Below are 16,167 nucleotides of genomic sequence, written 5' to 3' on the forward strand. Positions count from 1 at the left end.
AATTGTAATTTTTATGGTTTACAATTCAGGGTTACTCCAAGCAGTTTAGTCACCTAAACCTGCTCAATTTCCACATACATTTATTACAAGATTTAGTAGACATGCTGAATGCGTGTCTGTTTAAACTACTAGCACACAGGTCTAACACCCAGACTTACCCCACAAGACATGCTACCAAAGGTCTCTTCACAATCCCCAAGTCAAAATCAGACTATGGGAGGCACACAGTACTACATAGAGCCATGACTACATGGAACTCTATTCCAGATCAGGTTACTGATGCAAGCAGTAGAATCAGAATTTATTTATTTATTATAAAAGTACACCTTGTGGAACAGCGGGAACTGTGAAGACACAGGCAGACACACGCGCACACACATGATAACATACGCACTATACACAAACGGATTTGTTTTGTAGACATGTTGTAGTAGAGTAGTGGCCTGAGGAAACACGTTTAATGTGTTATGAAATGTAATGTCTTTCATTTGAACTGCCTTAATGTTGCTGGACCCCAGGAAGAGTAGCTTCTGCCTTGGCAGCAGCTAATGGTGATCCATAATAAATACAAATACAAGCTTTTTGAGTGAGTGTATTTTGGGATATTGTACACAGTAAGACAAGCATGTGAAATGTGGAACATTTGTTAACTCATGAATGAAGGGAGATTCACCTAGCTTTCATTTAGCTTGTACAGACAAAGTATAGTCTCTGGTGTACCTTGGTGTTCTTCCATGATCTCAAGTCAACAAGAAGTCTTCCAGAGATAGCTACAGTACTGATCTCCCAGTGTGAATACGCTGCAGGACTCCAGAGTCAAACAGAGGCGTGTGAGTAATATAACAGGCAGCGTGTTAGTCTTGCATAAAACTACAATAAAAACAACTATAGTACTTGAAAGTTTGAAAATCAATCTTCTGCAGTCAGTTTATGGTCAGGTCCTGTGAGGCAAGACGAACAGCACGCAACCCAATCCATATTGTCGGTTTAGGTGTTGCTGAATGGAAATGAACGGCCAACTAAAATGACATGGACCTTTTCTGTCTGCGATATAAAATATAGTGCCTTCAGAAAGTATTCACACCCCTTGACTTATTCCACATTGTTGTTAGCTTTAATTCAAAATGGATTACATAGATTTTTCTTCTCACCCATCTACACACAATACCCCATATTGACAAAGTGAAAACATGTTTTTAGAAATGTTTGCTAATTTATAGAAAATGAATTCACACTCCTGAGTCAGTATGCACTAACGTTCAAAAGTTTGAGGTCACTTAGAAATGTCCTTGTTTTTGAAAGTAAAGCAAATTTTTTGTCCATTAAAAGAACATCAAATTGATCAGAAATACAGTGTAGACATTGTTCATTTTGTTAATGACTATTGTAGCTGGAAACGGCAGATTTTTTATGGAATATCTACATAGGCGTACAGAGGCCCATTATCAGCAACCATCACTCCTGTGTTCCAATGGCACGTTGTGTTAGCTAATCCAAGTTTATCATTTTAAAAGGCTAATTGATCATTAGAAAACCCTTTTGCAATTATGTTAGTACAGCTGAAAACTGTTGTTCTGATTAAAGAAGCAATACAACTGGCCTTCTTTAGACTAGTTGAGTATCTGGAGCATCAGCATTTGAGGGTTCGATTACAGGCTCAAACTGGCCAGAAACAAATACATTTATTCTGAAACTCAATCTATTCTTGTTCTGAGAAATGAAGGCTATTCCATGCGAGAAATTGCCAAGAAACTGAAGATCTCGTACAACGCTGTGTACTACTCCCTTCACAGAACAGCGCAAACTGGCTCTAACCAGAATAGAAAGAGGAGTGGGAGGCCCCGGTGCACTACTGAGCAAGAGGACAAGTACATTAGAGTGTCTAGTTTTAGAAACAGATGCCTCACAAGTCCTCAACTGGCAGCTTCATTAAATAGTACCTGCAAAACACCAGTCTCAACGTCAAAAGTGAAGAGGCGACTCCGGGATGCTGGCCTGACAATTACATAAATTTGAATCCCAACTTGTAACAACAAAATGTAGAAAAAGTCAAGTGGTGTGAATACTTTCAGCTCCATATGTCCTGTAGATAGCGTTTCTCCTCCCTGAGTCCGGCCAGTCTTTTCATGGCGTCCAGTTTATCCAGCTGAAGCTCTGCTGATACCATCTCTATCAGGGTGTCGTTCACGTCTTTAGCCATGTTCTTAGCATCACTGTGGGAGCAAAAGGTAGTCAGTAAAACCAGTGATCCACATCTACTCAGATAATGAACTCTATCAACCATATTGTTCCATTGTTTCCCTACTGACATCACCACCATCATCATCAAAGCTGAGCTCACCCGCAGACATAGAGGTATCCATTCTCCTTGAGGAGGAGCTTGATGATGTCTTTGGCATGGCTGAGCAGGTTGTGTTGGACGTATCTGGGTCCCGTCTCGGCCTGTGTTCCTGTTCCCTCCTGAGTGTCCCGTGAGAAAGACACTTTCAGATGGGTGAGGGTTCCATTGGCCACAAACCCCTGCAGCTCCTCTCTGAGAGAAAGAGAGAGCGAAAGAGAGAGCGAGAGACGATGAGTTGTTTTACACACTGTAGCTTTAATGAGTTATTTTACACATATATTTCACCATCTCACGGTTTTTCATTTCCCCCAAAATAATAATATCCATCCAAGCGGTGTGGAAGCCTATGCATAAACACACAGGCTAGCCGATGCACCTTATTCAGCGCAAGAGAAATTGAAAAATATAGACTTCATAAGTTTGAGTCCCTCCTATAACCATATATATATATATATATATTTTATTTTTATTTTTTTTACAATCAATCCACCTAGCCTTGCTGCAACCTTGTCTGTGTGTTTGTGTCCATGACTTGCTTGTTTGTGTATTCCGCCTCAATGTTTAACAGGGCCTTGTGTATATAGCAACAGCACTATAAAGTTGACTGTTTTCTGGGCCAGTGAAGAACCTTACCAAAGGTTGACAGGATGGACCGGCGGACAGACCGAGACCAGAGACTAGACATATGGGATGTTGTCTGGAAACAGAGGGATCTTGGGTGAAGGTATTCATATAATGTTTTGCAGTAGCAGGGAGACTTTTAAAAACTAGTTTTAATAAAATATGATGAGAAGAAATGCAGTAAATACTGCAGGGGAGGTGGGCGAAGGAGACGTTTTTTTTATTATACATTTCTCTCTCCCTTTTTGTCCGTCATTGGGTTGAATGTCACACATTGATGCACCAACATCACCATGTTTATCTTATGACATTTATTCATCTGGATGACTCAGTACGAACAATTCTCTTTTACCTCCGACAGCCGAAAAACAAATCCCTAGTTTACCAAGCATGTTAGACACCAGAAAAACAAGAGAGAAAACAGGAAGAGGGGAGGAAAAGAGGTCACAGACAGAATCAACAAGAGCAGTGATGAGGGTTCACTTCCTGGTGATCAAAGAACAACATGAATAACACACCATCCTTAAAAGGTGTCGCGCCTAACAGAAACGTCCAGGGGGAAAGGTGTCGCGCCTAACAGAAACGTCCAGGGGGAAAGGTGTCGCGTCTAACAGAAACGTCCAGGGGGAAAGGTGTCGCGTCTAACAGAAACGTCCAGGGGGAAAGGTGTCGCGTCTAACAGAAACGTCCAGGGGGAAAGGTGTCGTGTCTAACAGAAACGTCCAGGGGGAAAGGTGTCGTGTAACAGAAACGTCCAGGGGGAAAGGTGTCGTCTAACAGAAACGTCCAGGGGGAAAGGTGTCGTCTAACAGAAACGTCCAGGGGGAAAGGTGTCGTCTAACAGAAACGTCCAGGGGGAAAGGTGTCGCGTAACAGAAACGTCCAGGGGGAAAGGTGTCGCGCCTAACAGAAACGTCCAGGGGGAAAGGTGTCGCGTCTAACAGAAACGTCCAGGGGGAAAGGTGTCGCGTCTAACAGAAACGTCCAGGGGGAAAGGTGTCGTGTAACAGAAACGTCCAGGGGGAAAGGTGTCGTGTAACAGAAACGTCCAGGGGGAAAGGTGTCGTGTAACAGAAACGTCCAGGGGGAAAGGTGTCGTGTAACAGAAACGTCCAGGGGGAAAGGTGTCGTGTAACAGAAACGTCCAGGGGGAAAGGTGTCGTCTAACAGAAACGTCCAGGGGGAAAGGTGTCGTGTAACAGAAACGTCCAGGGGGAAAGGTGTCGTGTAAGAGAAACGTCCAGGGGGAAAGGTGTCGTGTAACAGAAACGTCCAGGGGGAAAGGTGTCGTGTAACAGAAACGTCCAGGGGGAAAGGTGTCGTGTAAGAGAAACGTCCAGGGGGAAAGGTGTCGTGTAACAGAAACGTCCAGGGGGAAAGGTGTCGTGTAACAGAAACGTCCAGGGGGAAAGGTGTCGTCTAACAGAAACGTCCAGGGGGAAAGGTGTCGCGCCTAACAGAAACGTCCAGGGGGAAAGGTGTCGTCTAACAGAAACGTCCAGGGGGAAAGGTGTCGCGCCTAACAGAAACGTCCAGGGGGAAAGGTGTCGCGCCTAACAGAAACGTCCAGGGGGAAAGGTGTCGCGCCTAACAGAAACGTCCAGGGGGAAAGGTGTCGCGCCTAACAGAAACGTCCAGGGGGAAAGGTGTCGTCTAACAGAAACGTCCAGGGGGAAAGGTGTCGCGTCTAACAGAAACGTCCAGGGGGAAAGGTGTCGCGTAACAGAAACGTCCAGGGGGAAAGGTGTCGCGTCTAACAGAAACGTCCAGGGGGAAAGGTGTCGTGTAACAGAAACGTCCAGGGGGAAAGGTGTCGCGTCTAACAGAAACGTCCAGGGGGAAAGGTGTCGCGTCTAACAGAAACGTCCAGGGGGAAAGGTGTGGTGTAACAGAAACGTCCAGGGGGAAAGGTGTCGTGTAACAGAAACGTCCAGGGGGAAAGGTGTCGTGTAACAGAAACGTCCAGGGGGAAAGGTGTCGTGTAACAGAAACGTCCAGGGGGAAAGGTGTCGTGTAACAGAAACGTCCAGGGGGAAAGGTGTCGTGTAACAGAAACGTCCAGGGGGAAAGGTGTCGTGTAACAGAAACGTCCAGGGGGAAAGGTGTCGTGTAACAGAAACGTCCAGGGGGAAAGGTGTCGTGTCTAACAGAAACGTCCAGGGGGAAAGGTGTCGTGTAACAGAAACGTCCAGGGGGAAAGGTGTCGTCTAACAGAAACGTCCAGGGGGAAAGGTGTCGCGCCTAACAGAAACGTCCAGGGGGAAAGGTGTCGTCTAACAGAAACGTCCAGGGGGAAAGGTGTCGCGCCTAACAGAAACGTCCAGGGGGAAAGGTGTCGTGTAACAGAAACGTCCAGGGGGAAAGGTGTCGTGTAACAGAAACGTCCAGGGGGAAAGGTGTCGTGTAACAGAAACGTCCAAGGGGAAAGGTGTCGTGTAACAGAAACGTCCAGGGGGAAAGGTGTCGTCTAACAGAAACGTCCAGGGGGAAAGGTGTCGTGTAACAGAAACGTCCAGGGGGAAAGGTGTCGTGTAAGAGAAACGTCCAGGGGGAAAGGTGTCGTGTAACAGAAACGTCCAGGGGGAAAGGTGTCGTGTAAGAGAAACGTCCAGGGGGAAAGGTGTCGTGTAACAGAAACGTCCAGGGGGAAAGGTGTCGTGTAACAGAAACGTCCAGGGGGAAAGGTGTCGTCTAACAGAAACGTCCAGGGGGAAAGGTGTCGCGCCTAACAGAAACGTCCAGGGGGAAAGGTGTCGTCTAACAGAAACGTCCAGGGGGAAAGGTGTCGCGCCTAACAGAAACGTCCAGGGGGAAAGGTGTCGCGCCTAACAGAAACGTCCAGGGGGAAAGGTGTCGCGCCTAACAGAAACGTCCAGGGGGAAAGGTGTCGCGCCTAACAGAAACGTCCAGGGGGAAAGGTGTCGTCTAACAGAAACGTCCAGGGGGAAAGGTGTCGCGTCTAACAGAAACGTCCAGGGGGAAAGGTGTCGCGTAACAGAAACGTCCAGGGGGAAAGGTGTCGCGTCTAACAGAAACGTCCAGGGGGAAAGGTGTCGTGTAACAGAAACGTCCAGGGGGAAAGGTGTCGCGTCTAACAGAAACGTCCAGGGGGAAAGGTGTCGCGTCTAACAGAAACGTCCAGGGGGAAAGGTGTGGTGTAACAGAAACGTCCAGGGGGAAAGGTGTCGTGTAACAGAAACGTCCAGGGGGAAAGGTGTCGTGTAACAGAAACGTCCAGGGGGAAAGGTGTCGTGTAACAGAAACGTCCAGGGGGAAAGGTGTCGTGTAACAGAAACGTCCAGGGGGAAAGGTGTCGTGTAACAGAAACGTCCAGGGGGAAAGGTGTCGTGTAACAGAAACGTCCAGGGGGAAAGGTGTCGTGTAACAGAAACGTCCAGGGGGAAAGGTGTCGTGTAACAGAAACGTCCAGGGGGAAAGGTGTCGTGTAACAGAAACGTCCAGGGGGAAAGGTGTCGTGTAACAGAAACGTCCAGGGGGAAAGGTGTCGCCTAACAGAAACGTCCAGGGGGAAAGGTGTCGCCTAACAGAAACGTCCAGGGGGAAAGGTGTCGCGCCTAACAGAAACGTCCAGGGGGAAAGGTGTCGCGCCTAACAGAAACGTCCAGGGGGAAAGGTGTCGCGCCTAACAGAAACGTCCAGGGGGAAAGGTGTCGCGCCTAACAGAAACGTCCAGGGGGAAAGGTGTCGCGTCTAACAGAAACGTCCAGGGGGAAAGGTGTCGCGTCTAACAGAAACGTCCAGGGGGAAAGGTGTCGCGTCTAACAGAAACGTCCAGGGGGAAAGGTGTCGCGTCTAACAGAAACGTCCAGGGGGAAAGGTGTCGTGTAACAGAAACGTCCAGGGGGAAAGGTGTCGTCTAACAGAAACGTCCAGGGGGAAAGGTGTCGTCTAACAGAAACGTCCAGGGGGAAAGGTGTCGCGCCTAACAGAAACGTCCAGGGGGAAAGGTGTCGCGTCTAACAGAAACGTCCAGGGGGAAAGGTGTCGCGTCTAACAGAAACGTCCAGGGGGAAAGGTGTCGCGTCTAACAGAAACGTCCAGGGGGAAAGGTGTCGTGTAACAGAAACGTCCAGGGGGAAAGGTGTCGTGTAACAGAAACGTCCAGGGGGAAAGGTGTCGTGTAACAGAAACGTCCAGGGGGAAAGGTGTCGTGTAACAGAAACGTCCAGGGGGAAAGGTGTCGTGTAACAGAAACGTCCAAGGGGAAAGGTGTCGTGTAACAGAAACGTCCAGGGGGAAAGGTGTCGTCTAACAGAAACGTCCAGGGGGAAAGGTGTCGTGTAACAGAAACGTCCAGGGGGAAAGGTGTCGTGTAAGAGAAACGTCCAGGGGGAAAGGTGTCGTGTAACAGAAACGTCCAGGGGGAAAGGTGTCGTGTAAGAGAAACGTCCAGGGGGAAAGGTGTCGTGTAACAGAAACGTCCAGGGGGAAAGGTGTCGTGTAACAGAAACGTCCAGGGGGAAAGGTGTCGTCTAACAGAAACGTCCAGGGGGAAAGGTGTCGCGCCTAACAGAAACGTCCAGGGGGAAAGGTGTCGTCTAACAGAAACGTCCAGGGGGAAAGGTGTCGCGCCTAACAGAAACGTCCAGGGGGAAAGGTGTCGCGCCTAACAGAAACGTCCAGGGGGAAAGGTGTCGCGCCTAACAGAAACGTCCAGGGGGAAAGGTGTCGCGCCTAACAGAAACGTCCAGGGGGAAAGGTGTCGCGCCTAACAGAAACGTCCAGGGGGAAAGGTGTCGTCTAACAGAAACGTCCAGGGGGAAAGGTGTCGCGTCTAACAGAAACGTCCAGGGGGAAAGGTGTCGCGTAACAGAAACGTCCAGGGGGAAAGGTGTCGCGTCTAACAGAAACGTCCAGGGGGAAAGGTGTCGTGTAACAGAAACGTCCAGGGGGAAAGGTGTCGCGTCTAACAGAAACGTCCAGGGGGAAAGGTGTCGCGTCTAACAGAAACGTCCAGGGGGAAAGGTGTGGTGTAACAGAAACGTCCAGGGGGAAAGGTGTCGTGTAACAGAAACGTCCAGGGGGAAAGGTGTCGTGTAACAGAAACGTCCAGGGGGAAAGGTGTCGTGTAACAGAAACGTCCAGGGGGAAAGGTGTCGTGTAACAGAAACGTCCAGGGGGAAAGGTGTCGTGTAACAGAAACGTCCAGGGGGAAAGGTGTCGTGTAACAGAAACGTCCAGGGGGAAAGGTGTCGTGTAACAGAAACGTCCAGGGGGAAAGGTGTCGTGTAACAGAAACGTCCAGGGGGAAAGGTGTCGTGTAACAGAAACGTCCAGGGGGAAAGGTGTCGTGTAACAGAAACGTCCAGGGGGAAAGGTGTCGTGTAACAGAAACGTCCAGGGGGAAAGGTGTCGTGTAACAGAAACGTCCAGGGGGAAAGGTGTCGCCTAACAGAAACGTCCAGGGGGAAAGGTGTCGCGCCTAACAGAAACGTCCAGGGGGAAAGGTGTCGCGCCTAACAGAAACGTCCAGGGGGAAAGGTGTCGCGCCTAACAGAAACGTCCAGGGGGAAAGGTGTCGTCTAACAGAAACGTCCAGGGGGAAAGGTGTCGCGCCTAACAGAAACGTCCAGGGGGAAAGGTGTCGCGCCTAACAGAAACGTCCAGGGGGAAAGGTGTCGCGCCTAACAGAAACGTCCAGGGGGAAAGGTGTCGCGCCTAACAGAAACGTCCAGGGGGAAAGGTGTCGCGCCTAACAGAAACGTCCAGGGGGAAAGGTGTCGCGCCTAACAGAAACGTCCAGGGGGAAAGGTGTCGTCTAACAGAAACGTCCAGGGGGAAAGGTGTCGCGTCTAACAGAAACGTCCAGGGGGAAAGGTGTCGCGTCTAACAGAAACGTCCAGGGGGAAAGGTGTCGCGCCTAACAGAAACGTCCAGGGGGAAAGGTGTCGCGTCTAACAGAAACGTCCAGGGGGAAAGGTGTGGTGTAACAGAAACGTCCAGGGGGAAAGGTGTCGTGTAACAGAAACGTCCAGGGGGAAAGGTGTCGTGTAACAGAAACGTCCAGGGGGAAAGGTGTCGCGTAACAGAAACGTCCAGGGGGAAAGGTGTCGCGCCTAACAGAAACGTCCAGGGGGAAAGGTGTCGCGTCTAACAGAAACGTCCAGGGGGAAAGGTGTCGTCTAACAGAAACGTCCAGGGGGAAAGGTGTCGTCTAACAGAAACGTCCAGGGGGAAAGGTGTCGCGTCTAACAGAAACGTCCAGGGGGAAAGGTGTCGCGTGTAACAGAAACGTCCAGGGGGAAAGGTGTCGCGCCTAACAGAAACGTCCAGGGGGAAAGGTGTCGCGCCTAACAGAAACGTCCAGGGGGAAAGGTGTCGCGCCTAACAGAAACGTCCAGGGGGAAAGGTGCTAACTAACATTTAAAAAAATATTCTCTCTAGATATGAGACTTTCATATTGCCAATTCCCATTTCTCCTCCTTTCTCGCTTTTCTGTCCTTCCCTCCCTTCTCTGTTGAATGTCAGCCAATACAATGAGACTTTGATTTCTGTTTGAAAGGTTAATATCCTGGTACCAGGGGTCCAGCCAGACCCCACTGAGCTGAGCTCTTCTGTCTGGCCTCAGCTCTCAGTCAAACCCTGGTGTGTATTGACAGAGAAAACCCCCCTGGTCTGGTGGTGCACCTCTGGTCCTTAATAACAAGAGCTGAGCAAACCCCCTTTCCCTCTGCACTGAAATCACAATCCATGAAAAGAGGGGAATAAGAGAGAGAAAAAAAGGGAGGGAACTATAAGAAGGAGGGTAAGGGAGAAAACGGGTGCAAACAGCAAACATTAGAGGGTCTGAGTATCTGACTGTAGGTCGGATTGGTGTCACCCTCTAACACATATGTTAAGTTTTGGGGTTGATTAGGGCTTTTTTAGGAGAACATTGTGTAGCAATGTTAATGTGACACCCAGGATATCAGGGTTTATCCTAGGACCACAGGATATATTTTGCATCAAAGGGAATGGATTCTTTTTCTATTAGTTCACGTTTCAGACCCACACTGACCGGCCAAAGTCGGATTAGGTTGAATTCCCGCAGATAGAGAGATCTACACTGTGAACAAACAACCATCAGGCCAGGATACCTGGCTGTGAGGATGTATTTAACAAAGAGATGGAAGGAAATAAACAAATACAGGCAGATATTTCTTTGATCTGTTCTTTCATGATTTCCGTGACAAATTCATCTACTAAGGATGCACTGTTTTGATTGGTGCACTGGCCTTGTAGTGCACAACGTAATTTAAGCAGATAGTTTGGGACGTCCTGCATTCTCTCACTTAAGTAAGTTAAGTTTGATTTGAAATACAAATGCTTTCAAGTCTTCTGAACTGGAATTGCTGTATGGCATATCTACACTGAGCGGACAAAACATTAAGAACACCTGCTCTTTCCATGACAGACTGACCAGGTGAACTTGGGCTACCGAGTGGTGCAGCGGTTTAAGGCACTGCATCTCAGTGCTAGAGGCGTCACTACAGAACCTGGTTCGATTCCAACCGGCCGTGATTGAGAGTCCCATAGGGCGGCGCACAATTGGCCCAGCGTCATCCATTTTTGGCCGGGGCAGGCCATCATCGTAAATAAGAATTTGTTCTTAACGGACTTGCCTAGTTAAATAAAGGTTAAATAAATTCAATTTAAAAAAGTAATCCAGGTGAAAGCTATGACCCCTTATTGATGTCACCTGTTAAAATCACTTCAATCAGTGTAGATGACAGAGAGGAGACAAGTTAAAGAAGGATTTTTAAGCCTTGAGACAATTGAGACATGTATTGTGTGTGTGTGCTCCATTCCGAGGGTGAATGGGCAAGACAAAGGGTTTAATTGCCTTTGAACCGGGTATAGTAATATGTGCCAGGTGCACTGGTCTGTGTCAAGAACTGCAACACTGTTGTTCACGCTCAACAGGTTCTCGTGTGTATCAAGAACGGTCCACCACCCAAAGAACATCCAGACAACTTGACACAACTGTGGGAAGCATTGGAGTCAACATGAGCCAGCATCCCTGTGGAACGCCTTCGACACCTAGTAGAGTCCATTCCCCGACTAATTGATGCTGTTCTGAGGGGAAAAGGGGAAGGTGCAACTCAATATTAGGAAGGTGTTCTTAATGTTTTGTACACTCAGTGTATATCTCTATCTATGAGTCTGTGAGCTTTGTAACACTATAGTGTAGAATACACTCTCCATCCGAACGATATACCCTTACCCAGCTAGAAGCTCCCCATCCCTGTGTGCCAGTGTTTCTCAGCACAGTATGGCAGCCAGACTATCATCCTGTCATATAAAGTCTGGTCCTACGAGGACCACTTCAAATCTCACCACCTTCTCGATCACGCCACGGCTGTCAAGGACACAGAGGAAAGCGACACATTCCAGGAAACCATGACGTCATAGAACATAACAGCCTGGCCCAGGCGGTTTGTTTGTTAACATGACGATCTGCACTCTGATTGGAGGAAAAGTCAGAGGTCACCCATTTGGGTGCTACACTTTGGGAATACATGGGTGCTTCGCAAAAGGCATCATACTCACTATACAGTGGACTACGAGCAGAAACCCTATGCAGGCCCAGGTCACGAGTAGTGTACAACATAGGGAATGGGGTGCCATTTTGGAAAGACCCAACGTTTTGGTCAAAATGACACTCACCTAAAAAGGAAGTCTCGGTCTCTATGGCGACAACCGAAGAACAGCCAGGTCTCACTGAACTCCGCCTCTGGGTTTTCCTCCCTCTCCTTCTCCCTGAAAGAGAAAAACAAAGGAGAAAAAATATATATATAAATATACACACACTGGAGGAGACCTCAAAGCCCAATCAATAAAAACACAGAACAATGGAACGAGTCCTTGTCACAACAGACATTAAAAGGGAGCAGTGACACTGCTGTATCTCCCTACAACATCTATACAGTACAGAGCCACAATTATGATGGGAATGATGCAGTCCAGAGGGGACAGGAAGTTAACATGCTACTAAAGAGATGGATCACACTACACCGTAGACTACAATTAAAACAAGGACTTAAGCTCATCGCCGTGTGCGTGCGAGCGTGTGTGCGCGTGTACACATCTCCCTCCGCACATCAGCCCCACTTATAAAAGTCATTCCTCCTGTGGCCAACGAGTCTGTCAGGGCTCCCAGAATCCTTTGCGCAGAGGTGGCACAAAGACACAAAACGCTGAGCCAGTGCGCTGCCATCTACACACCCCGCCATCTACACCCCCGCCGCCATCTACAGCCCCGCCACCTACACACTCCCCATCTACACACCCCGCCATCTACACCCCCGCCGCCATCTACAGCCCCGCCACCTACACACTCCGCATCTACAGCCCCGCCACCTACACACTCCCCATCTACACACCCCGCCATCTACACCCCCGCCGCCATCTACAGCCCCGCCACCTACACACTCCGCATCTACAGCCCCGCCACCTACACACTCCCCATCTACAGCCCCGCCACCTACACACTCCCCATCTACAGCCCCGCCATCTACGCCGCCGGCATCTACAGCCACGCCATCTACATCCCCACCAGCTACACCACCGCCATCTATAGCCCCGCCGCCATCTACAGCCCCGCCATCTACACCCCCACCGCCGCCGTCATCTAGACCCCAACCATCTACATCCCCGCCACCTACGCCCCCACCGCTACCATCTACACCCCCGCCATCTACACCCCCACCACCGCCATCTGCATCCCCGCCACCTACAGCCCCGCCAGCTACGTCGCCACCATCTACACAGCTGTAAACAAGACCAGAGGATGATGTAGGCCTTTCCTCTGTTATAGCATTCTGACTCCGGAGGCTTGTTCAACGGGGGGGGGGGGGGGGGGGGGGGGGGGGGGGGGGTAGAGATGTGGAGAACCTTGACTGGATAAGGTTTCTGAATACCCTGCACATTCCAGTCTCATTGATGAATACCCTGAACATTCCAGTCTCACTGATGAATACCCTGCACATTCCAGTCTCATTGATGAATACCCTGAACATTCCAGTCTCACTGATAAATACCCTGCACATTCCAGTCTCATTGATGAATACCCTGAACATTCCAGTCTCACTGATGAATACCCTGCACATTCCAGTCTCATTGATGAATACCCTGAACATTCCAGTCTCACTGATGAATACCCTGAACATTCCAGTCTCATTGATGAATACCTTGCACATTCCAGTCTCACTGATGAATACCCTGCACATTCCAGTCTCATTGATGAATACCCTGCACATTCCAGTCTCATTGATGAATACCCTGCACATTCCAGTCTCATTGATGAATACCCTGAACATTCCAGTCTCATTGATGAATACCCTGAACATTCCAGTCTCACTGATGAATACCCTGCACATTCCAGTCTCATTGATGAATACCCTGAACATTCCAGTCTCACTGATGAATACCCTGCACATTCCAGTCTCACTGATGAATACCCTGAACATTCCAGTCTCATTGATGAATACCTTGCACATTCCAGTCTCACTGATGAATACCCTGCACATTCCAGTCTCATTGATGAATACCCTGCACATTCCAGTCTCATTGATGAATACCCTGCACATTGCAGTCTCATTGATGAATACCCTGAACATTCCAGTCTCACTGATGAATACATTGAACATTCCAGTCTCATTGATGAATACCCTGAACATTCCAGTCTCACTGATGAATACCCATGCACATTCCAGTCTCATTGATGAATACCCTGAACATTCCAGTCTCACTGATGAATACCCTGCACATTCCAGTCTCACTGATGAATACCCTGAACATTCCAGTCTCACTGATGAATACCCTGAACATTCCAGTCTCATTGATGAATACCTTGCACATTCCAGTCTCACCGATGAATACCCTGCACATTCCAGTCTCACTGATGAATACATTGAACATTCCAGTCTCATTGATGAATACCCTGAACATTCCAGTCTCACTGATGAATACCCTGCACATTCCAGTCTCATTGATGAATACCCTGAACATTCCAGTCTCACTGATGAATACCCTGCACATTCCAGTCTCATTGATGAATACCCTGAACATTCCAGTCTCACTGATGAATACCCTGAACATTCCAGTCTCATTGATGAATACCTTGCACATTCCAGTCTCACTGATGAATACCCTGCACATTCCAGTCTCATTGATGAATACCCTGCACATTCCAGTCTCATTGATGAATACCCTGCACATTCCAGTCTCATTGATGAATACCCTGAACATTCCAGTCTCACTGATGAATACATTGAACATTCCAGTCTCATTGATGAATACCCTGAACATTCCAGTCTCATTGATGAATACCCTGAACATTCCAGTCTCATTGATGAATACCCTGAACATTCCAGTCTCATTGATGAATACCCTGAACATTCCAGTCTCATTGATGAATACCTTTAACATTCCAGTCTCATTGATGAATACCCTGCACATTCCAGTCTCATTGATGAATACCCTGCACATTCCAGTCTCATTGATGAATACCCTGAACATTCCAGTCTCATTGATGAATACCCTGAACATTCCAGTCTCATTGATGAATACCCTGAACATTCCAGTCTCACTGATGAATACCTTGAACATTCCAGTCTCACTGATGAATACCCTGAACATTCCAGTCTCATTGATGAATACATTAGGTAAGCAGAGAGCAGACCAAACAAGTGACATCATCCACCATTTACATTTTCTGATGAAAAAATAAAAGAATCTGTAAACATATTTAACTGGGCTCCTCTTTCCCCAACCCAACCCTCCCCTCCTCAACCCAACCCAACCCTCCCCTCCTCAACCCAACCCAACCCTCCCCTCCCCAACCCTCCCCTCCTCAACCCAACCCTCCCCTCCTCAACCCAACCCTCCCCTCCTCAACCCAACCCTCCTCAACCCAACCCTCCCCTCCTCAACCCAACCCTCCCCTCCTCAACCCAACCCAACCCAACCCTCCTCAACCCAACCCAACCCTCCCCTCCTCAACCCAACCCAACCCTCCCCTCCTCAACCCAACCCAACCCTCCCCTCCTCAACCCAACCCAACCCTCCCCTCCTCAACCCAACCCTCCCCTCCTCAACCCAACCCAACCCTCCCCTCCTCAACCCAACCCTCCCCTCCTCAACCCAACCCTCCCCTCCTCAACCCAACCCTCCCCTCCTCAACCCAACCCAACCCTCCCCTCCTCAACCCAACCCAACCCTCCCCTCCTCAACCCAACCCTCCCCTCCTCAACCCAACCCAACCCTCCCCTCCCCAACCCAACCCTCCCCTCCTCAACCCAACCCTCCCCTCCTCAACCCAACCCTCCCCTCCTCAACCCAACCCTCCTCAACCCAACCCTCCCCTCCTCAACCCAACCCAACCCAACCCTCCTCAACCCAACCCAACCCTCCCCTCCTCAACCCAACCCTCCCCTCCTCAACCCAACCCAACCCTCCCCTCCTCAACCCAACCCTCCCCTCCTCAACCCAACCCTCCCCTCCTCAACCCAACCCAACCCTCCCCTCCTCAACCCAACCCAACCCTCCCCTCCTCAACCCAACCCTCCCCTCCTCAACCCAACCCTCCCCTCCTCAACCCAACCCAACCCTCCCCTCCTCAACCCAACCCAACCCTCCCCTCCCCAACCCAACCCAACCCTCCCCTCCTCAACCCAACCCTCCCCTCCTCAACCCAACCCTCCCCTCATCAACCCAACCCAACCCTCCCCTCCCCAACCCAACCCAACCCTCCCCTCCCCAACCCAACCCAACCCTCCCCTCCTCAACCCAACCCAACCCTCCCCTCCTCAACCCAACCCAACCCTCCCCTCCTCAACCCAACCCAACCCTCCCCTCCTCAACCCAACCCAACCCTCCCCTCCCCTCCTCAACCCAACCCAACCCACAAGGATCAATATCAATAGCTTCTATTTCTACTGCGCCACACAGACCACACTACCACTCCCTCTGAATACAAATCACATCTGTGCCCAGACCACACAGCCCCTCCCTCTGAATACAAATCACATCTCTGCCCAGACCACACTACCACTCCGTCTGAATACAAATCACATCTCTGCCCAGACCACACTACCACTCCGTCTGAATACAAATCACATCTGTGCCCAGACCACACGGTCCATCCCTCTGAATACAAATCACATCTGTGCCCAGACCACACTACCACTCCGTCTGAATACAAA

The 16,167-nt window shown here is 49.5% G+C and overlaps 1 protein-coding gene across 2 annotated transcripts in view; it reads right to left on the reverse strand.

The window, feature by feature from the left end:
* Positions 1-576: 576 nt before the first annotated feature.
* Positions 577-16,167, reverse strand: part of LOC139531535 (methionine synthase reductase-like) — a 30,024-nt gene continuing 14,433 nt past the window's right edge. For both annotated transcript variants that reach the window (XM_071328048.1, XM_071328046.1), the window contains exons 13-15: positions 11,630-11,722; positions 2,342-2,533; positions 577-2,213 (exon numbers count right to left, since the gene is read on the reverse strand). In XM_071328048.1, the coding sequence (XP_071184149.1) occupies positions 2,069-2,213; positions 2,342-2,533; positions 11,630-11,722 (430 nt within the window). In that variant the 3' untranslated portion in view covers positions 577-2,068. The remainder of the gene's footprint in view (positions 2,214-2,341; positions 2,534-11,629; positions 11,723-16,167) is intronic.

Source organism: Salvelinus alpinus, chromosome 10, assembly GCF_045679555.1.
Source record: "Salvelinus alpinus chromosome 10, SLU_Salpinus.1, whole genome shotgun sequence".
NCBI lineage: Eukaryota > Metazoa > Chordata > Actinopteri > Salmoniformes > Salmonidae > Salvelinus > Salvelinus alpinus.